The sequence below is a fragment of the Varroa jacobsoni genome, unplaced genomic scaffold, assembly GCF_002532875.2.
Source record: "Varroa jacobsoni isolate VJ856 unplaced genomic scaffold, vjacob_1.0 scaffold_1038, whole genome shotgun sequence".
NCBI classification, from domain to species: domain Eukaryota; kingdom Metazoa; phylum Arthropoda; class Arachnida; order Mesostigmata; family Varroidae; genus Varroa; species Varroa jacobsoni.
The window spans coordinates 42,075-65,028 of record NW_019213940.1 but is presented as its reverse complement, the minus strand read 5'-3'; the positions used below and the strand labels follow the sequence as shown (position 1 = coordinate 65,028).

Sequence of the window (22,954 nt, the reverse complement as noted above, 5' to 3'; positions counted from 1 at the left end):
CGATTACAAGTACCGTAGGGTTCCTTGTGGATAACAGTCTGCACAGCGCGGAAAAGTAAGATAATAACTTACCCACCCTCATATTTCTAAAATGACATTGCATTGTTCACCATGATGAGCTTATTGTTTAGTTCTATAAATTACTGGTTTTCATCTGATATCAGATGAAGTAGATAAACGTATGGCAATAGCGACAAATAGCCAACGAAGGCTTTCTTTTGATTTGAATGCACCGCCCTGTGGCACTAGTAGATCATAATAAAAACTAACAGAAGTGTACGAGATATGAAAAAACTGATCGAGGACCCTAGATAATCAATTTAGTCTAAAACAAATCAGTCTGATTAACCGTACAACAGTAATCGTGCATTGAAGAAAAGCCTTCCTTATTTAATTGCGGTGGCCTCATTACATATGGTCCTTTTTTTTTTTAGTAAACCCAGTTTTATATCAATGTTCTATTAGCCATTAGTATTCTATTTGTCGTTCAACTTTAGTAACTCGATGAGTATTTTACTTTTGAAATGTTTGCCTCGTCCTCATCTCTCTCCATAGACCGTTTTCACTAGGAAAATTGCTCAATCTTATTATAATCAGCAAGAAAAAATCGTCTCTAATTGACATTGTTTAGAGAGGTATCTTTGTGCATCGCGATGGCGAACCGACGCCATATTGGAGACACTGTTTGGTTCATCGTAATCACCCTCTCGATTATTTTGTTGAAGATGCACTGCATCGGTATATAGAGTTGAAATTAGTGCTCTCGGAAACACTCTTACTTTGGATGGTTTCAAAATTACGCGAATTCGTCTTCTGACGAATGAGGTGTCTATTAAATTTTCGTTGTACTTTGTAACACAAAAGCTTCGTTGCAGATGGTCTATACGAGTAACAGAAATGTCCATTAAAGCAAGTTTCGATAGACACTGGAAGCCATATAGACGAAAGATTTCTACAAAAAAAAAAGTGAGTGGAATTTATCAGCGATGGCAGCTGAAGATACACACAAATTTCAATCCAGCTCCGCTGTTTAACAAAGGAACTCCCTAAGCTAAGATGTGTGCATGGTGATTAACTACTACTAAGTAATAGAAAAATATTAAATGCTAGGGATTTCAAATAAACGAAGTATTTTCCTTCGAATAAATAAAGTGTAATTTATGTACAAATTTGCGAGTACAGGACCGCGTCGATTTGTATTTGTTCAGCGAAATGATGGCACAAAATAGCACAAACGTTTCGCTCGGTGTACCGACCAAATTGTTACAATGAATAATGTCCACGAATCGAGATATTTATAAACTTTTGGTAAAAGTGTTACAACAAATATAGATAAATGTGGTCAACACAAGGGTTTAGGATGTCAAGTCCATGGTTGAAAGGGAAAAAAAAGTTCGCTGTATAGGTCCAGCCAACGCCATATACGATCCGTGTGTTAGCGTTGCAGTACTCTGCTGGCTGCCGAATCACTGCGGTGTGGCCAACTAGCTAATGCGGTTAGATCGTCGTAAACTAACACTTGCGAAGGCCATTTTTTATGTTATTATTTTTATTCTTCCGCCTTCTAATGCCACAAACTATCGATATGCATTGATGATTTTTGTAATTATATCGGTGACCAAAAATAAGCTGGGTCTCTATCGTAGCGTCGACGAAAAAAAGTAGCAATAATAGAAAATTTCTACTACACACACACATTGGGGAAACACAACATTGCGTTTGGTCGTCTTCAGAGCTGTCTCATTGCGTATGAAATGCCTTTTACCACTACTATGTACACTCGTGGCATCGTCGTCGCACTTCAATAAATGATGGACGAAATACGCACCGGGAGCTTATGGTTAATGTCTAATGTCCCTGTAATGGTTACGTGATGTCTAATGATCCGAGGGATACGTCGTAGTTTAAATTTGAACCCGACATGGGCACACCGCGTTTTGTGCTGGCAGCTAGCCGTGTGATGGAGTTCCTAACGGCGATACTTACGTCGAATCTATTTCAGCACACATAATAGACTACCTTCGAGAGGAATCTAGAGACGCCATATTCTATGTCCTAGATGCCTAGCTTTACATATTGCGTGAACAGGCCTTGCTAACTGGCTGCTGAACATAACGGCAATACAGCTATAGAATTCTTCCAAATGATAATCAGTTGGTGACTACAACCACACTTACAGTTAGTATTTTGTACGAGCACTGCCATACGTTCGCGATAATGAAACCTCGGGAAAATCAATAGAAACTAATAAATAGAATAAAATACGTAAATTATAACAGATAATTAATAAAGCGCGAGTCGCCTACGTTGGTAAAAGATAGATCCTTTCGAACGAACAGGCTCTATCCTAAGGACTATTCCCGAAAGTGAATCAGGGCTAGAGACTGCCTAGGTGTGGAGGAAGGACGAGACTCTTGCTGCGATGATGAGATAACAAACGGTAAAATAGAAGATGAGGACGAATCTTTACCTGTTTCCGACACAGCTTATTGAAGCGGGTTAAAACCTGACGAAGACCAAAAATTCCGAGAGTCCTAAAAGAAAGTGAAGCATGCTGAAGCGTTCTTTAGGACTACCTGTACAAGCCATAAATTGCTTTTGCACTTGCTACAAATAAAATGGGACAAAGAAATAATGAGAAAAAAAGATATTTAGCTATTAACCAGCAACTCGCCAGCTTGCATATACATATAGTGAAAAATTCAATAAATCCGTAGATAGGCTGAAAGGAATGAGGAAATAGTGCGACAGTATGCAAGGATTGACTATTAAAATTGAGATTACGTAACTGGAGATAACAGTTTGTTGATTAGAAGAAGATATAAAAACGAAAGTGGTAAATAAAAAAATGCAAAAGAAAAGCGGTTGCGCTTAATTGAATTTCTCAGCAGTGACTGATCGACTAGACACGCTCGTAGTTAAACGATGGCACTCTTAGAAAAGGAAAAGGAGCTTAAAAAAAACTAGACATAACTTGCCTAATTTTACTTACTAACATGCAGTAACCTCATATCTGTGGTAGACATAGTAATCAATTAGACATTTCATTGCGAGTAGAATTTAGAAGGAAACACAGACAGCAGGGATCGTTTTTGGCGAAATAAAGACGCTAGAGAAGGTGACCATGGTGATCAATTACTGGGAAGTAGTATTGTGCCTTACACTTTATTAAAACACACAACGTTAGAAAAAAAAAGCATTCTGGCAGCACAAGAGATCAAAGTCGTGATAACCACAGATAGTTAAGAAAAAAAAATAAGATTATTTTACAGTCCTTTATTGTGCATTCATTTGCCGTGGCTGCAAAAAGAGTCGCCAGTAGAAGGAATTGGCATCATTCGCAGCAGCGATGCTCTTGCGGTAATACTAGATGGGGTGACCAGTTCCTGGTTGATCAGCAGTAGACCATCAGATCTTGAATAGTGGTTGCTAAGGTCTTTGAATTCCTCGAGACTCTCGGAAAACGTATGAGGCAGAGCAAAATACTCAAAAAAGGAGTCTCGTTTATACATATCTTCGAAGATTGTCAGTTTCACTAAAATGCTCACTAGAAGGATGTTCGCGGATGACCGGCCGCCATACAGAGATCACAGCTAGCAAATAGCCAAGACCTCTCACAATAATTAGTAGAACAGAAAAAGGGGTCAATTATCAAGATTGAGTATTTTAATTTTTAAAATAAAAGAAACACGTGTACAAGGGAAAACGTATAAGAAAATAGGAAGAAACGGTGCCCAGTACTGCTTCACTACTATGCCGCTTAGCGCAGCTTAGAAGCTACTGGAGTACGAGAAACCCCATATAGCAAGTTTCAGCTGTTATGCAGTAAAAACAGTATCAATTCTACCAAAGAATCGGCTAGGTCGCTTGAGAATTCAAAGTTGAGAGAAAGAGGTACATTAAGTGTGACAGAATTGGTCGTTTAGCGAACAATTGCAATCGATCTTCCCGTTGCTATGAACGTAATGTGAAGTGACATGTAGTCATCTCGATGCCTTGCCGGAAGCATAAGGAGTTAATCGAAACACGGCGAAACGAGAGCAACGCAGAACAAATAAGCGAAGACAACAGCTAACCAGGGGCGACTGCGGAAAAAAGCAAAAAAGTAGCGACCAATAGTGTAGGATAAAAAGATCGAGAGGCTCCTCAAGAGTCGTCGAAGTGTTTACCCTCACCTGCAAGGATCAATCATATCAAAGTGATACAGGTCAGCTGCAATCGTAGCAGTCCTGTCGCTTCAATGAGGAATGAAATAGTCAACAAATGGTCAATAGAAGAGATGCGAAACTTGCATCTATACGTGGGCTGAACGTTGCGTCAACAGCTCCAGATATTAAAGCGAAAAACATAGGGAATATATTTGAACAAAACATTCAATGCTAGTTTATTTAAGGTCGCACCAAATAAATAGAAAGAAGAGCTACAACTACTCCAAGAAAAGTCGAAATTCGGTAGTGAGGATCTTCCTAAACAGCTATGGACAAAGATCGTCGTCGACTATTAGTATTGGTCATGGAATCGATCAACCTGTTCGGAGCTTCAGTGTGGATAAAGAAGGCATCATATCCGGAGAAAGACAGAGACCTACTTCGCAAGACTCAGAAAATCGCTGCACTCTGCATTATACAAGGGTATCATACGATCAGCACCTTTGCAGCATTGACAGTAGATGACACATTAACCCGAAATCTGAAAATCAAAGGAAAAAAGCGTCGACACGAATAAAATAAGCGGAATAGGACATCATAGAGGAGTGACAGCGGAGATAGGCGGCCATTCCAAAAGGAAATCCTGGGATACTGATCAGGAACTTGATCGCGGACATGACACAGCAACTTTCCAAAGTGATTTTTCCGGAGCTGACAACGCTTCGTTGAGGGTTTGTTTTTATTGTCACTTGACAACAGATGACGACGCACGACGCGCCTTACTGGTTTGTTATTTGGCACTTTAAAAAGCCAAAAATGTAGCAAATGGGAAGTTGGAAGCAAGAAGAGCCCGAGATCATGAGTTGAATGGCGGGATACCACTAAAGCATATAACGATTTTTAGCCTTATGTAGCAGCACGGGCGGCTGGAAAGTGACTCAGCGGTTGCGGCAGAATTTTTGCCGTAGATGACAGCTACACATGGGGCATAATGCGTTAGGAGATATCGATAATCCGAAGGGTGACTTCAAATTAATTGAGCCAGTTGATCTTCTTTCATCGACTCGTAACGCTGTGCTTAAAGATTTAGGCTTAGAGGAAAATTCTGAGTAAATATATATAGACTACAATGTTTCGAGTCTCACTGCCGATACTGTCATTAAGCATAGCTTCAGACCAGGTTGATAGAAGCCATTGTTATATATATTTTTTCATGCTTTACGTCCGACGTTTACCTAAGCCGCTAGGTATTTTTTAGATGACACGAGGTGCATCGTTCAAACTCTTTTAATGATGGCTAAGAGAGTAGCAAGGCCTGCACCCTATAATGAATCAATACAGCTCTCTCTCCCTTGAGCTTGTAAAGGAGAAATGTCTCCTATGCTACCACAAAAGATCAACAACGCTGGAGAAACATATTGCGTAGCTAGGTGGCCGAGCTCGCGTAGCAACCACCAATAGACTCCAGAACCACCGGAACTTATGACTCACTTGGGTAATAGGTTTTTGTCAAGAACTGAAACCTATTGTTGGCGCTTTGGCGTTAAATAGTTTGGGAAAGCAACTAGATTTGTTTTGTTTTGCAGTAAAATTCGCCTTTATCGTATGTCGGTGTTTTCGACATATATTACTTTCTTGTACAAACTTCACGCAGTATCGCTACTTCTTATTTGTTTGGTAAGGTACGTGACCCTAATGTAGCGACTTCTAGCAAAACAATTTAGCTTTCTGCAATTAAACTTGGCATATTTTTCCACTTTCTAATTCTGACTTATAAATTACGATATACACTACTCCATCAAATTTCACTTACTTGCCTGCATGCAAAGCCAAAGAACGTAGGCACGAAAGGGCTTTTACAAGCTTTCGAAACTACACATACAAGCTTCTGCCTGAATAAGCAGTTGGATAAATGATACATTTACTAGCAAGAAGTGTCATATATGAGTCGTAGCGAAGTGTTCCCTGGGTTAGTTCCGAGGGTGAGCTTTAAAAACTTCTCAAAATTAATGAAACATATCGTTTACAAAGTTCTATCTTTTCCTTTAAAGCTGAAGAAATTTAAGCACGTTCTAACCACTTCTAAACCCTATTCAAGGAGATTTCTGTCTTACTTTTTTATATCATCTGCGTTATTTAGTAAGCTCTTCGAATGCTGAAACCTAAGATTATTCTGCAATTACATTGTAGAATCAGAGTTTTACGCAATGGTACTAACACAAATGTTGACGAATATATATTTATGAAGTTCATGTTCTCATTGGACACGGTGATCTAGATTTTACGACCTCTCTTAATGCATTTCCTCTTAAGATGCAGTAGGGAAATGTAATGAAGGGTATTATCTCCTTCTTCGAACGAACCTTCATATTTGATGACAAAAGCATATGTTTCGTACCTAATTAATAAAAATTTATAATGTGGATTGCATACTTATCCAAAGCTATAGCCTTTTGGAAAAGTTCGACATTTTCATTTGTGAGAAAAAAAGGTTTCGCATGGGTGCTTACACCTATGAATTTTCACGTATTCGTTGATAATTTTTTTTGCTTCGACGCTTCCTTATCGTACGAGATTTTACAAACGATAGCATCATAGCAAATAGAGTCCTTACTGCTGGTGGCATAAGCAGTGAACTATAATGAGAGTGAATAGCAGGCTGAATGCAATATAACTGGAACTACTTAGTTTTTCTGCATCCTATGTAAGTAGATTTATTCATCTGACAAACTTACTGTTATTATTAATAACAGGAAAACAGTTCATCGCAGGAAACACACACAGTCTGAATATTAACTCATACAATGATTTATTCTTCCATCGGCCGTCTGTTCTACTGATTACTTTGAATATTCATGTAGTGTTGCTACTGGCAAGAAGTAATACAGCCATGAAAATGTTATAGCGGGTTTAAGGAACGAAAGGGATATTTGCTATTTACAATAAAAAAGCCTGACAGTGCTACGGCGCTACAAATGGCCCTACTTTAATGCCTATGAGGGAAAAAGGCATAGGGGGCGAATAGGGTGCTTCGTAGAGGTCCTGTTATTTTCAAACTTCATGTTTTATTCTATATTTTAGAAGCTGCTGTTGTTTGCCACTCATGGATGACCTCAATAAGCTTGCCACATTCATGTCCGTCATTTCAACTAAGCGCAAAAATAACCTAGACCATATTTTATTACAGAGGTAAACCTCTTTTGCTGGTAAGTGTAGGATCAGATACTAAATATCCGTGTAAAATGTCATGTGATAATGCAGTTCTTTTAGGGTATGTGGGACGAACTGGAAACCAGCAATTTTTTCTAAGCTTTTTTGAACTTGAGGTAATCCACGGTGATCCGGTGTTCACAAATGCATTCAAAGAGCCTACAGTGATAGACGTATCTATATATGCTCGTGTACGTTGTGTAGTCTAAAATAAGGGAAAAAGTGAGTCGCACGAAAGTGGATCCTTATGGAAAGTGAGGGGATCTTTGTTTTGATTAATCTCACCTCTCAGCTGAACCATCAGCAGATTGAGTTAGTTCGAGCGATCCCGAACACACACACAGCTCGAGCTTTTAGCTACCGGCTGTACAAGCGGAAACTCCGGAGCTCTCCGCGCACTACGGAGAGATCGGAGAACAATCCATTTCATCCGCACTCAACCATTTATGTATGTTGACCAATTCAATTATTGCGTGCACAGCCATTTATGCTGTCGATTTTGCTTCGTTACAGTTTTCGAGCCTTCTTTTATTTTGTTTTATCGTTTGTTCAAAAACAACGCTATCTGTTCACGCCCATCTAGAACAAATATTCTCTCGGATACAAGCGAAAGCATGGAGCTGATATGGTGTTGTATTTCGTTAGGCTTAACTGCAGAAAAATATCAGTTGTTTATAGTAGAAGGATTTGTTCGTATTATATGAATATTGATTGTTCTCTCCTTATGGTTATTGCTTTGAGTTCACTGCTGTACAACTGTAGATAGAATAGAAGTTGTAGAGACGAATAGAAAACAGCTATTCAAGTTTATTTGACCAGTCTAGGATCTTTCGTCTCTTGCTTTGTTTACTTCAAGCTTCCAGCTCATTCATGTTCGAATTGCTGCCTCGTTACCTATCGTATTCACCTTAGTCAACGCGATCACTGCTATCATTTGTATCATCAGCAAACGTGGAATAGAAGCCTCACGTTCGAAACTCACTCATGCTATGTACAATCTACAATCGGCTAGCAACTCCCAGTCAGCAACAAAACCCTAATAATAAATATACTAATCATAACTTTCATCTGTTTTGATTGCCGAATGATTCGCAAAGCTATCTCGAACGATGGCTGTCGATCTTCCAGGCTTCGGTGCCACATCAGGGAACTGCTACAGTGACTGTATTGTTATGCTCGATACCTAGACGACGTCATGTCACACGAAGATTTCGTGATCGCTCTCCGAGTGAAGCTTCAGCTCGAAACCGGAGTCGGATCCTGACGAGATGTTGGAGATGGAGAACGAGCGTTTTTTGCGGCTGAAACTCGAACCCGATAGCTGGCGACACTTGTTCTGCCGTTGGCTATAGGCGCTACAGCGTCGACAGCAGGTTGACCTATGAGATTCATACGAAGAATATTAGAAAGGTGACTGATCTTTAGCGGATGTGCGGACGCATGAAGCCATGCTCGATCCCGGCACGCTCGGGCACGGGTTCGAGCACAGCCTCCCACGTTTCGTTGTTGTTAGAGACGCAAACAGAATAGCATGTCAACCTGTCACCGGTACAGGCCTAACACGTACTATACTATTATTACACTTCACGACCATCGTTAGCTACTATCGTATGATTAACGCATCAGTGTCGGCTTGTACAATTTTCGAGCAGCGGCAATTGCAGGCGTATAGCACCGTAAACCACTTCACCCTATCGACACACGTAAGAAAAACACACTTATACAGAGTACGAATACGGACAAAACAACTAATCAGTCAAAGACATCATATCAATAAGTCGTATTAATTAACCATCAATCAATGAACCAGCCAATTACATCAATCAATCAGCCAATCAAGTCTATCTAAGGTACGACAAAGTTCACGGAAACATTTTATATATATATATATATATATCTATCTATCAGCCGTCCGCGAGCTGCCAGCCAGTGTGCGCAAATATTGTTAACTCATATAACCTTGTTATTGATGGCAAGTATTTATGCATGTTATGTGTAGGGTACTAATAATCATGTTGAATGTTAGGGAAAGTGGAAGGGCACACAGGCGTGTTGACGGTCAGTGGCGTATCTAGCTGTATGTAGTGTTCCCACCTACCGAAGCCCTGTCGACATCGAACAACAACCACTATGACGACGAAAAACCAACATGGTCAAGACCACGCATATGTATTACCGCCGACCCACATGAGAAATAGAACGAGATGGGTAAGTGTCAACCGCAATCAACCATCACCGAAGGTTTTGCAGGACTCCGCCAACTCTGGAAGCCCACACTCATCAAACAATCTTCGGATCTCGAGCAGACAACAATAAGCCAAAACATCGATCATGATCGAAAGTGTGCCACCTTGAAAACAGTCAGCTGAGAGCGATTACCATGACATGTTGTGAAGAATTTGTTTGAAAAATCGAATGCAAAGGCAGAAAAAGAACAACCGAAGAACGTGGGGGACGCCACGAGAAAGATGAAATACCACAGCTCATCCCGAGGAGAGAGGCAACAAAAAATTGCCACCGAGAAGTTCTCGAATGCTACAAAGATGACGATTGAACAATTACCGGGTAGAACACGACACTGACAATAACATATTGCAAAGTTAACATCAGAATTAAACATAAACAAATAAATAAAAAAACTTAGACATAAATTAGGCGGACGAACAGCTTAAAATTGATACAGGTTGACGTTAAAGACAAGGGGACATGTGATAAAAACTAGTATTAGGAAAGAAGACGATACCTGCACGAAAAATGTAAAATTCCCACCCAATCTAACGATCGACTATTAAGTTACAGACCATAAACCAGATCTACTCCATAATACCGGCAACACCCAGATCTTTCCAGAAATAGAGAGAGACTCACAGATCCGTTAACGGAGTCCGCCATCAACCTTTCGGGCTTCCAGCAGCTGCAAATCTGTGTATTAAATATATACGGATAATAGATAGATAGCTAATAATTGATCGGACTAGATAATTAACTGGCTTTATTAAACCTCTTTATTCTACTTTAATTTGATTAAGCTAGGTAACTGTATGAAACAAATTATAAAAGGTCAAGATAGCAAACTGCTGGCAAGCCGGGCACCCAAGAATCTTTGGCGGTTTACTTAGCTCATGCGGCCCGGAAGTTAAAACAGGAACACAGAGGATAAAAGGAAAAATCAAACCGGGATGTACTGCTGCTGCACTTCGCCCTGTGTAGTCTTCGCCTATACATCGGCAGGCTGGGGTAGAAAAGGACGTCCTATTCAATTCGTTCGCTGTGCGATTTTTGAAGACTGATGCGTGGGAAACCGTTCTTGGGGTCGGAGGTTGGGGGTGGGGGGTCAGACGGGAAGAAGAGATGGGTGGAGAAGAAAGACGAAAAATTTCAACGCATCCTTGTCTGTGACGATGACCCATCTATTGGCAACGGTACCAGTTGTAACCTTTACTATGTAGTCGTTTTTTGGCACCTCAAACGAATGAATTTCTGGGTTAAACCCTGCTCGGAGGATGCTAAATTAAACCGGATCGTGCTTGCCAACAACAACCTGTATTAGGCAAAACCATGCCATGATAGGGTCACCGGGCACAGGCGAGGTTCGTTGAAATATCGTGCCGCCGAAATGGAGATAGTGCTAGACCTGGCTAATTTTTCTACGATGTACAAGAAAGAATGCTTGTTATAGCTACCAATTATAGTTGTTGTCTCCAATTTAAGAAATGCAGACCTTATTAAACAACAGCAATTATATTATCAAATTGTAATACATCAACTTTATGCTAAGAAAACAGTAACGACAATTTAACAAAGAAGTATGCAATGCATTCGGCATACGTGTACAGTAAATAAAAAGGTGTAAATATCGTCTTAATACCGCTGTACGGGTTTCACATACGATCTGCATGTTTCGAGGTATCGACTGTGCATGTGCAGACGATACTTTCGAGATCATGAAGCTTCCATTAGCAGGTATTTGCTGTACAGACTTTCTGGATATGCACATCTCCAAAGCGTAACGGAGCTTCTTATGTTTTCTCTAATTTTTCAGCACTATTTCCAAGGGAACTTGTTAGAGGAATCAGGGAAGGGGTTAAGGGAGAGCACTAGCAGTGCTACCTTTGCTTTACAGAGTACGAGCTTCGCGAGGAGGAAGTTGTCGACATGGCCGAAGGTGAAACAGGTGTCGACAATGGAGTCGACAATGGGGTTGACGATGGCGTCGCTGAAGGCGTCAGAGTGAGGGGCGATCCGGCAGGGGATGAAGCTGGAGACACTGTTGTATCACTGCTTTCCGATGAACTGAACGAGCTCGAACGAGATATCGAACCAAAGTAGCTGTAGTGAGCAGGAATTACTGAAATAACGAATGATTAGGATAGACGACGTTGAAACCGTAACGGAGTCCGAGTGTAAGAATTAGATGTGTTTGGCGATAGAGAGTGGTGATGGACTAGTTAAGTCACGTTGATTAAAAACGAATCCTGCTGTAACGTACAAATAGTATCTTCAGTATATGCTATATAAGTCTTCCATAGTAAAGCGGAAATGTACAGTCGATAATGAACGGGAACCTCGTTTAATAGGTACTCTGTGATCAATCCCAGTTTGACAACATTACTGGCACGTGCTTTTCAGAGATACATAGGCAAATGGCCATTTAGAATCTTCGACAGAGCTAAATGTATTCAATATTCAAAATATAATTTAGTTAACGAACTCATATATTGCTTGGCATCCATACTTGCATACGTTACCAATATCCGATGGCGTGGGAGGTGAGATAATCTGCGATTTCCGCAGATCCGTTATCGAGTCATGAAGATCAAGGAGCTGCCTAAATAGCTGGTTGTCCTTCTCCATTAGCGAGCCCTGTAATCGATGAGTAGAATAAAGTAATGCGCCTACATTATTATCGAAGTGATATATGAAAATATAAACAAATTCGCCAGTAGGGATTATGATGCGCAAATGTACCGTTTATTGGTCACATACGATGCTACTCTTAATTAGCGAGGCAAGGTAACGTACCGTACCGCTGGAAAATAAGTAAAAAAAAATAGGACTAATTATAATTATACTTGGCAATGAGGAAGCGCGCTGCCAATTTTTGCAGTGTGAAGTAGCAACGTATGTCTGCCACGTCGCAACTTTTATTATAAAGTTTGATTTCGTAATTTATCTCGAAATGAGTCCCGACACGTTGGTTTAAGCGTTCCCTTCAAAACTTCCAGAAATATGATTAGGACACTTGAAGCATGCCTACGATATTCAGATATCGAGCTGGATCCCGCTAACCAAACATCAATAAATAAGACATCACTTATTCAAGCAAAACTAAAAGACAAACTACAACCGGGCCACTATTCAAGGAATGATAAATGCCGGCATGTCAATGACGACAAATTTTGATAACATCATTCTGCCGACTAACGAGTCGTTTCCCATCGTTCGCCCTGTGACCCCTCGCCTTCTCCGGATACGCTTGCAGTATCTTAATGCAATGGGGGGGAATAATTTATTGGTATCTGTTGCGTCGAAGTTATTGCAGATGACCACTTCGTGTAATCCATCATTAAAAACTTATATTCATGCACGCACATACACCGATTCAAGCATGCCACACACGAATACAGGGACAGAAGTGTGTAGATCTCGAAAATACGCTCACACACACATAATGGCGACTGCAATTATCTATTCAACACCATGTAAATAGATATTTCCGTCATGCAGGAGCCGCCACCGCAGCAACGGAAGAAAAAAGAGTGCCAGATGATGACTGGCTGATATTTAACGAAGCAATGAACCGTTGCTGGAAGGCAACAACAGAACAGCAATGCCATAAAGGCGCTTAGACTGGATCTAGGATGCACAAAAAGGTCAGTGCGGCGTCAACGATGAATCAGTCGTCGCTTAACGAATCTAACAGAAATCAAAAACGTTTGGTCAACGGCTATCAAGCCTGATTAAAGGCGTCCGGAGCGTTTTCGTTGGTATCATATATATTTACATTTCGCTGGAGCATGATATCGACCAGTGGCCAGGTACGGTTGATCGACATTATGGAATCGTCTTCATGTAATTTGTATTCGGAAACAACAGAAGAAGAACGAATACCGTTGATCTAAAATGATCAATATAGCTTCCTGCGTTGCCTATTTTTGTGGAAAATTGTTATTATTAAATGATAGGGCTTTGTACATATACAAATGTGGATATATTTATTATAGACGTTGCTAAAATAAAACAAAACAAAAAATAAAAAGGAGGAGGTCTGATGCTGTTTCTTGCTATTTAGGCATAAGTACTGCAGGTGCAATTTAACAGATTCGCATACAACGGAGCTCAACGAGGCACGAGATGTATTTGGTCGACTATGCCGAGCACGTTGACGCAACGAATCTGTCGAAACAAAAAAAAAGTATGACGTTAAATGACAAAGGTCCGTCGTCTATCTCCGATAGACGTGCTATATATATATATATATATATATACATCGTGATCGTTCATTTTAGATTTAACATGTATGAATATATTTTGAATAGCTAGGCAAGATAGCTTTTAAATTTCGTTCAAATGACTTCTAACAAAATGTAAGGATAAAAATAGAATGGTACTAATTTTTGCTTCCATATGAAACCGGTTGTCTAAATCTGCGCCGGATTTATAATTCGAATAGGAAAATCCAAATCGACACGTTGATCTATTAATAGACCAATTAAATAGCGCGGTACCGTAGGGCAAATAACACTACCTAGTTCTACCTAAAGTCTTTTACACGGCCGAACTTCGCCTTTTACTCACAGTGCGATGGGCAGCTTTTTCGCTTTGCTTGTGACGCCGGTCTCCGCGACTTCTAATACTTTTCTATACGAACATAACACTAAACCAAAATCTAAATATATTCCTGTTGTTACACGTCCTACTTCCTATGCAACAACAATTAAGTCTTGGCCTCCATAATTACATAATAATAAACGACCTATTACACCAGGCCGCTGGCTTCGACTACTTCGCGAGTATATGTTGTAAAATAATTCAGTTTAATTACTAAATCTTCCCTTCGCGTCCCCTAGCGAACTACGCTAGCCGAACGAAGTTTTCGTAGTTATTCAAGATCGAACACGGAGAGCATAGCAAGAAAACAAATCGAAAAACTGAAATGTTCATCGGAATAAGTAGGATCAACGGCCAATGCCTCTCGTCCTTGTTACTGTTACCCAGTTGGTTATTTATGCATCGTTTTGTCTCCCATTACACTCACCCTGCTGTGTTTGTTTACAGCGGGTGTAAATGGGTTGTAACTATTTTCTATAGATTTACACACGTTTGTTTTTGTGTCACGTAGGTGATTTCCGTTTTCATCAGCGTATCAACCCAGTGATTTTCTACTGTGTCTACCTCGCATATGTCGACTCTGTTTAGTTACTGTAACATCGAATACTTCATGTGACTTCGGCATAGACATGGCCCTGTGTAGGGTGCAATTCTTGATGAATGCCTCGAAAGCAGCAGTAAAAAAGGCGGTGCGCTTTGATGGCCGTTAGCCTATTTTGTGACGCGGTCAATATATACGTGGATAGTGGAATTCAATTGGCTTGCTTCTTTTTCTGTTATACAGTTCGACGAGGACCGCTATTCCCAGTGGTCGTTCTGTTGATGCTAGAGTCCCTTTCTATAGCCTCCGTTGTCGTACAATGCCTGCTAACGTCGATTTTCCCCTGTCCAGCAAACGCCAATCAAACGGTCATCTAGCGAAGGCTCTATCAGAATTGATAGCTGGCAGCGATGAAGTTAGTCGGTATTTCGAGTCAGTCAATGTAAAGCACCTTCCATGTGCCCCGCACAAATGTTCGCATTTGACAACATTGCCTCCATGCAGACCCTTATTGCAGTAGGGGTAACAGCAGAATTAGACCACAAGGGAGAGAGCTTATTAATGGCCTGGCAAGCGTTGCTATCTTGCTATAGCAACACGGGGAATAATTTAGAATGACTTTCCGTTTTCTGGAGAGTGATGAGCATGTAAGAGTGAAGGAAGACGCAGTTAGGCTTATGCCTGCTGCCAGTCATGGAAAGGAGCAAGCCAGTCATCGTACGACTGTGGAAGAAAAAGATTATTGTATTCGGAGTTAGTGTTGAGCTCTATACAGCTCATTGTACAGCCCAAACCTTCCACCCTCACCCGCCCTCCTCTCAAACGTATAGATGTCTTTTTATAAGTACGTGGCAGCATCCTGTCAGACAAAATGAGCTTTTCGGACAATTTTCGATTAAAAAATTGCGAAATATCCCAATGTAAAAATTACTTACTTTCCTTAGCTTTAGAATACCGGATTATCTAAAGAAACAAGCAATGCCTGCCTTGGTATTGAATATTTATTTTTTTCTAGCTAACATTTTTTTTAAAAAACACCCATATAGGCTGTATCTCGAGCTGCCTAAAACTCGTAGCACTCAAGACACATATAAATCGAAAATATAACATTTACGTAAGTTCAAAAAATCGATATCGGTTTCGTTTTAGAGTATCAGAATCACTACAATGGACTAGTGACAACTTGATCGTAGTATAAACAGATAATAATTAGCGTGGGAAAGTTCAGCACCTGCTGCCGCAAGATAAGTGGAACGCTTTGATAGAATATCAGAAACAGAACAACGGCGGGCGCTAATATTTACTTTGGCTAAATCCATTATGGATCCTGGCCAGCAATAATGGATGACAAGTACGTTAATTTTTCGCCAGTTGATTGTCGATCTGTTCAGAAACTCTGAGGCGTTAATTTCTGATACGCACATTGAAAGAGGAATCAACCACCTCGTTTTGGTCTTAACAACCCTGATGGCTGCTAAGTTAAATGTGATACCCCTTCAAAAAGTTGCGGGGCAGGACTTAAATCTGCAGCTGCATGTGCACGTCAATGCGGCCATCTGCCTACAGACATAGTTTATCAAAAAAATAAAGGTCTTCACTCATCTATCTAATGATCGTGTTGAATTGACATTATCGCGTCATGAGTTTTCTACAAATTGCATAATACCTTTTTTCTTTCCACGAATGCCCTCAAATTGACCATGTCACAGCTCACCCACCGGTAGAGAGCTGGCTTTGGCAATTTATTTTTTAGAAATATCAACAATATCCGAAGCTATTATATGAACGACCTCTGTGTCCCAAACGGAAGAACCAGTAAAGAGGGTAAGGCCTTGAATCACTCGCGTAGGTTCGTCCTCGAAGAGCAACAATATAAATGTCTACCTTAAAGTGGTATTCGATTTCTCAGCTTAATCGTTTACGACAGTTTTTAATATGTGTGAAATTTTAACATACTGCGCAAAATTATTTGTTTTTTCAACTAACAAATCAGTTTACTCCATGAAGTATATTTTTGATACAGATTATTTAGTATGTTTTAATCTGCACAGGAATAAATTTTTTACTTGTTCAAATATTGATAATAGGCCGGCCATCATTACTAGTCAATTGCGATTGTTAACATTGCTGCGCGTTAAATCAAAACCATGTGTTCATATATATATATGTATAATATATATCTATATGATTATCCGCAGCTCCTCACAGACGTACGATGTTCCAAATCGAGCGCTATAGAGCGTTCTCAATCCATTCTATAATTGCATCGCGGCATTATCTGAGCATTAACAATATATAACGACCTTGAAGGGGTTCGAAAAATTGTACTTGCCTCTTCTTAGAATCCAACCACTTCAATCTTTTTCTAGCTATTAATATTACCGAGAAGCGCTGGGTGACGTTTGGACCTCATTTCTTTTCAACAGGCGTCACTCTTCATACTATAAGCAGTTATGGTCGTGGGTATGAAATAGACCACTAATAATTTGTAACGTTCGGGAGGCCATGTTTGTGCCAGTCTTCTGCTCTTACAGTAGAAAAGTTTCCCTTCTCGTTGAACGACTTTAGCCTCATACATTAGCATGATAATTTCACAAAATAATGCCTCGACTTATAAAAACGGCGTCTGCTGCTTGCTCTGCAACAATGACGTTCATGCCACAAGTAGCATAAAAACCCGAATTTTCAGAATCACCTCAACGACTGGTGCTAGATGCACTACTACGTGTTACAATCTCAAAAATAGCCGACGCGACGGCAGGAACAATTGTAATAACCGCTGCGGGCACCTCCCCATCGGTAATACGTACAGATTGCATCGATGTGCATCAGCCACACGTATAAATCGAAGAATAACTTTTCCGTCCACCCTCAATCCATATTTTTTTGTTAATTTCATTTTTATTCTATGCTACCGCTGGCATTGTCATATATGTCTGGGTGACAGGAACTGCTGCTCTTCGCTCGATAAATGATAAAAAAAAAGTACGAGGCAGAGAAGCGCTGATAAAAGTGAGTAACCGATTAACGCACTGCCATCGACGGCGCGTTGACGGAGCAGACCCCGAAGATGCTGTAGCCGTTGCAACAATAGCAGCAGAGGTAAGAGATGATACTGAAACCAAAGGTAACGGAAGAAAAGCCCACAAAAAAATCCTTGCCGAGTCTTCTGTCTTCCTGCAAGCTAACTCAATGCTTGGTCGTTTCGTTAATAGCTCGGTTATTTTCAGATTCTACTTTCGCTGCTGATGTGCCCGTGTGGTCCTTTTCTCTCTCTGCCTGTTCAGCGTTTGTCCTACCCCTTGGCCTGTTTTTCCTGCTGAAGTCTCGCTCTCGTTCGCTCTTTCTTTGCCTATTCATATGTCTATTTGTGACTCTCTTGCCTCTTTGCAATTACTGCTTCCGCTGAAGCAGTCGTGGCAGCTGTTGATATCGTTGCTGCTAGCCCCGTTACCAGGACTGTCAGATTCCGCCCTGGGGCTTCGGAATCGTCGGAGGAAACCATTTCTGCTGTTGTTGTTGTTGTTGCTGCCTGTGCGTCTGTGATCGCTATCTTTCTTATAACCGTCACCGTTGCCACCGCTGTCGCCGCAACCATTGAAATTGCCGAATCAAGAGGCGCGGCGGCAGAAGACGCAATAAAAAGCTAGGAGCAGGGAAACAGAAATCGAATCAGCGACATCGTTACAAGACATTATTATAACCGTCGGAGAATTGCAGTTCTTAGACGAAACGACACGATGTAGCTGTTTCATGACAAAAGTAGGCGATACCGAAAAAGGGGCAAGCAAAAGCAGGCAGACGGTACCATGAGTTGCCGCTGCTGCTCTTCGATCATTTAGTAACTAGTCGCTAGTGGTCGCCGCAGTCAGACGCTAGAGACCTAGGGCAAGGGGCATGGGGATTGTGAGCGTATAACACCATTTAGGATATAGCCGATTCTAGCGTGAATGATGAAATATACCTTTGATTTTGTGATGATCAGGATATTTGTTGCTGACAGTATTGATCCTCACCGCTGACATCTGATAGTATTCTAGCATCAGAAATAAATGAATCAGCAATCAACTGGTGAACGTCGCGCGTGACAGGATGCCCTTTACGAACGTACCCGTTTATTTCGATCTCGAAGATATCTAATGATAAATGCGCGCCTATTCAAAGCAGCATCCGAAGAAGAAACGAAAATTAAGAAGAGTGAGAAAAACTACCTTTCGGTAAGCTCGCTCTTTCGTTGTTTTTCGCTGCATGCAACCAGTTAACCGTTACCCGAGCCTGTACGCAACTGCTTATTGCTCGCTTTTGGCAGCAGTGTGAACGTATTTATTATTATCGATAAAGCTTCCGTTGTCATCTAGACAATGATGTTAGGTAAGTGACAAGAACTGTTGTTGCAGGCGAGGCCGGAAACGGAATGAATCGTCGTGTGCGTTCGTAATTGTCCGTAGTTATCTATGTGTGATTATGCCTGTGGCGACACCTGTCGGCGACTACAACAACGTCTTAACTCGTAGATCAAGATACTGGACCCAGTGGTGTCCGCAAGCGTGCGCGCATATGCACTGAGCTTTATCTCCTACACCATGTTTCTAAGTAATCGGGCGCCATCATGCGCAATCGAGGTGTACCTATAATAAGCTGACGATTATGAAGAATATATATCGGCTGACTTCTGTGTCTTAATAAGTAAATGCGTTAAGGGTCGTGTATATATATACGCACCGGAAATGTGTGAAGTGGTTTTCTGTTGAGAAATTGCATTGTTTGCATAATGTAATTGGAAGTGCTAAAACTATGGTCATGGTCCCTCCCGTACGCTAGTCGCATTTATCTTACTCTATTTATCCTTACCTGCTACATAAGAACTGTTCGATTCGCACGTGCAGGAGTGACAGCAGAATCGAAACGGGCTATTTTCCGGGGCGTTTCCGGTTCCTGCTCCAAACTTCCACAAATATTTAAAAGAATAATGAACATGCATACTGTTCCGGTTGATTTCACCGCAAAAGTACAGATTCATGCTTAAGTGTCGGCAACTCCAATAGCCTTTTCGTGCAAGAGTAACGGACAAGCGGTGTCTCTACATCCCTCACTGCTATCCGTAATGCTCCGGTTTCTTTTTGAACGAGCGAGAAGCCGACATTTTTATGCATATCGCAACAATTGTTTTGCCTGAGGCTTTCCTGCCATCTGCTGAAGGGAAATAGCGTTGATTTTGTCTCCCGTTTCACGTCCCAATCTCCTCGAGCCTTTTTCTGCACTTTGTTCCATCTACTATTTGTGCTTCGTTGTGGTTAGGTGAAGCCGTAATAACTCTAATGCAAATTATAATAATGATAATCGCATGTAAGCAGCACATACCCTTGTGCGTTGGATTGTATCCGCGCTAACTGGACTCTGTGACGCAAGACCTGCTAATGAAACTACCGCTACCCCATAACTCGCCTTCGCTATTTGGCAGCACTGAGGCTATTGGTAGACGCACGACGCTGTTTTTATCCCTAACTGTTCTTTATGAAGTAGAAATACGACATCGAAATCGACTTCGACCGGCGCCGCTCTTCGACCGGCCACGTTATCATCATATGGCCACGCACCCAATGCGTGGTAAATCTTTGCCGGTGTCACTCAGAAACATCGACTGTTCGTGGAATATCTAGATTACATAGCACACTGCATTGGGCATCGCTAACCGGAGTCAAAGATAGCTGGAGCGGTAGAAGCGGCTGTAGGGGCGCTTCAAATAGTGCCAACTTCAACAATTACTGTGATTGTATCAAAAGAACCGGCAAAATAATTAACAAAGTAATATTTGCACGTATCCTAGTATTTTCATGTAGATCACTGGAAGGAGCACGGATTGACGAGCAAACGTCTTATCGGCTGTATATTATAATCGTATAGTAGTAACAAAACTTGTGAAAACGTTATAGCCTACGAGAACAACTGTTACGCGCCTGCGACGATTAGAATAATTCGCGACGACATCACGAAAAGGTCACCCGGAAGCAACAAAATAGAAGCGTATTGCGTCTGTTCAACCATCGCTGAGGGCGATTCTGCAGTTCTATTCGGATGCAGTGTTATCACTCTGGATGGTGAGTATTCGTACGTCCGTGGGGTCCTGGCGGAGGAAGACCACGATTACCAAATGGGTATCACCGCGTTCTAAGGTTTGGTGGCGGGCGTCATACGACAAAGTGAAAACTAAAGGAGTGACCGAGTAGATCTCTTTCAGCCTAAAACACTTCAGTTCAACGTGAATTTTGTCTGTGCTTAGAGATTTTTAACAATCGCTAATAATGCGTACTATATTCTCATGTTCAACCGTAACATTACTCGCTGCTGTTGCCAGAGGCCTGCCAGTCTGAGAGCTACCGAATCCGAACCCGCGCTACTTGGTCAGTGTTTTTTGCCTACTTCTCCCTCAGCGGACGAAAGGCTGCCACAAATGGTGGCTTTTACATATTATACGTATAAAAACTCAGTGTATAATGCGATAAGCGATCCTAATTGACGCTGCGAACAAACTTCGACGATACAAAAATCAGAAAAGCTACAGAGGCGAGGAGAGGCGAAAGGAAAAGGATCATTGCTTAGTCATCACCATTATAATAATTGTAATAAGCGGGTGAGGAAAGACATATATATATATATATATGTATATAGATGCAATTTCACTGCTACGAGAGACAGCTGCTTTTGTTTTGTGGCGGACGAGATGACTAACGTCACGCTTGCGAGTCCGATATCTGTCGCGTACGTATTGCTCAACACCAATGGATGCGAATATAAAGTACAATATTGATGGGTTATAGCACGAGTGTCAGCTCAGACGAGGCGATGGTTTAGAGCGACGTTCATCAGAGGAAGATTGTGGTAATGGGTTTCTGCTTTCGCTAAACAACAGGAATAACAATAATACCATGAACAAGAAAAACGAGAGTATAAATACGTACTATAAAATCATTGTTACCATCCCCTTTGACGATTCTATCGTTGCCACTGCTCCGCTGCCGCTATAGTACGATGCAGCTGTTGAATTCCGCACAAATCTTACGATCGTTAAACGATTCCTCCAGGCCCCATTGTCCATGGGATAGACCTTCAACACGTATCGTTGCTTGCTACCCCTCGTTGATGATCAGGCTGACACAGATAAGACGCCGGCGGTTCTTTACATTAACTCGTTTGGTCGCACATCACCAGTAATGGCAGTTATCGAAGTAGTAACAGTCAACAGAAGGATACCGTCTATGCGCATTTAGCTACAAGGTATCATATAAATGTAATACAATCGCAAGCCAATACCAGGAAACAGGCTGTGATGTCTACTAACTGTTGTGTACCACACAATCAGTAACAAGTAACGGAAATCCCTGCGATTATTTGAACAGTCCTTCCCTGCAAAAGATCGAAGACTGCAAGCCACGTAGGATCCGGCCGCAACGAGTGATTTAACAAAAAAATAACATTGAAAGATAGCCTTTAGTAACGATGCTCGTGTTGATGCTAGCCAGAGTTGTAACGATTGAGATGCGTAGTCTATATCTCGATAATGGTGTGGTGGAAAGCATTTGTCGAATTTGCCTAGACGAATAAACAGTAGCTGAACGACGTTAAGTGATTCCGTCTGCGCGACAAACGTCACACTGAGAGGCGTACTTCGAACGTTGCAGATACTGACGGAATTGACGTCAGGACAGAAATGCGGCAAACGTTCGTACCGTTTACTAACTGGAGCCGAAAGTACTTTCACATCCATTTAGCTATCGAATTTAATTGACTGATAATTGTAGCTATAGCAAGAACAAAACATCAACAAATTCTAGTTTGTTTTTTGAAGAAACGCCGTTACTGGTCAAGTCAGTTAGGTTGTCGTTTTCACAACGTTTGAGCTTTTTCCATTTCTAATAAATATTGACCAATAGAACAAAAAAAATCCGATGGACAACAACGGAAATTGTATTTAGAGCGGATTAGCTGAATTAAGTTAACTCGAAACCTGATTTTAGGCCTGGAACTTCGACAAAACACCTAACTTTCTACAAATTTGTGTCGACAAAACTGTTAAACGTATATGAGAAAAGAACGTATTTTAGGATGCGCTTGACACCGAAATTTTAAGTTGCTAAAAAAAAGCATCTTTCCAAACTGAAATCTCAGAGTAGACAGATCAATTTTCGACCTTTTTTTTTATAACCAATAAAAGCGGTCTAACAGG

At 41.1% G+C, this 22,954-nt stretch overlaps 1 protein-coding gene across 1 annotated transcript in view; it reads right to left on the bottom strand.

The window, feature by feature from the left end:
- Window positions 1-6,934: 6,934 nt before the first annotated feature.
- LOC111265990 (uncharacterized) overlaps window positions 6,935-22,954 on the bottom strand; it is a 25,698-nt gene continuing 9,678 nt past the window's right edge. Inside the window, exons 2-4 of the mRNA XM_022843091.2 lie at window positions 12,107-12,221; window positions 11,469-11,706; window positions 6,935-8,737 (exon numbers count right to left, since the gene is read on the bottom strand). Of these exons, the coding sequence (XP_022698826.1) occupies window positions 8,557-8,737; window positions 11,469-11,706; window positions 12,107-12,221 (534 nt within the window). The 3' untranslated portion in view covers window positions 6,935-8,556. The remainder of the gene's footprint in view (window positions 8,738-11,468; window positions 11,707-12,106; window positions 12,222-22,954) is intronic.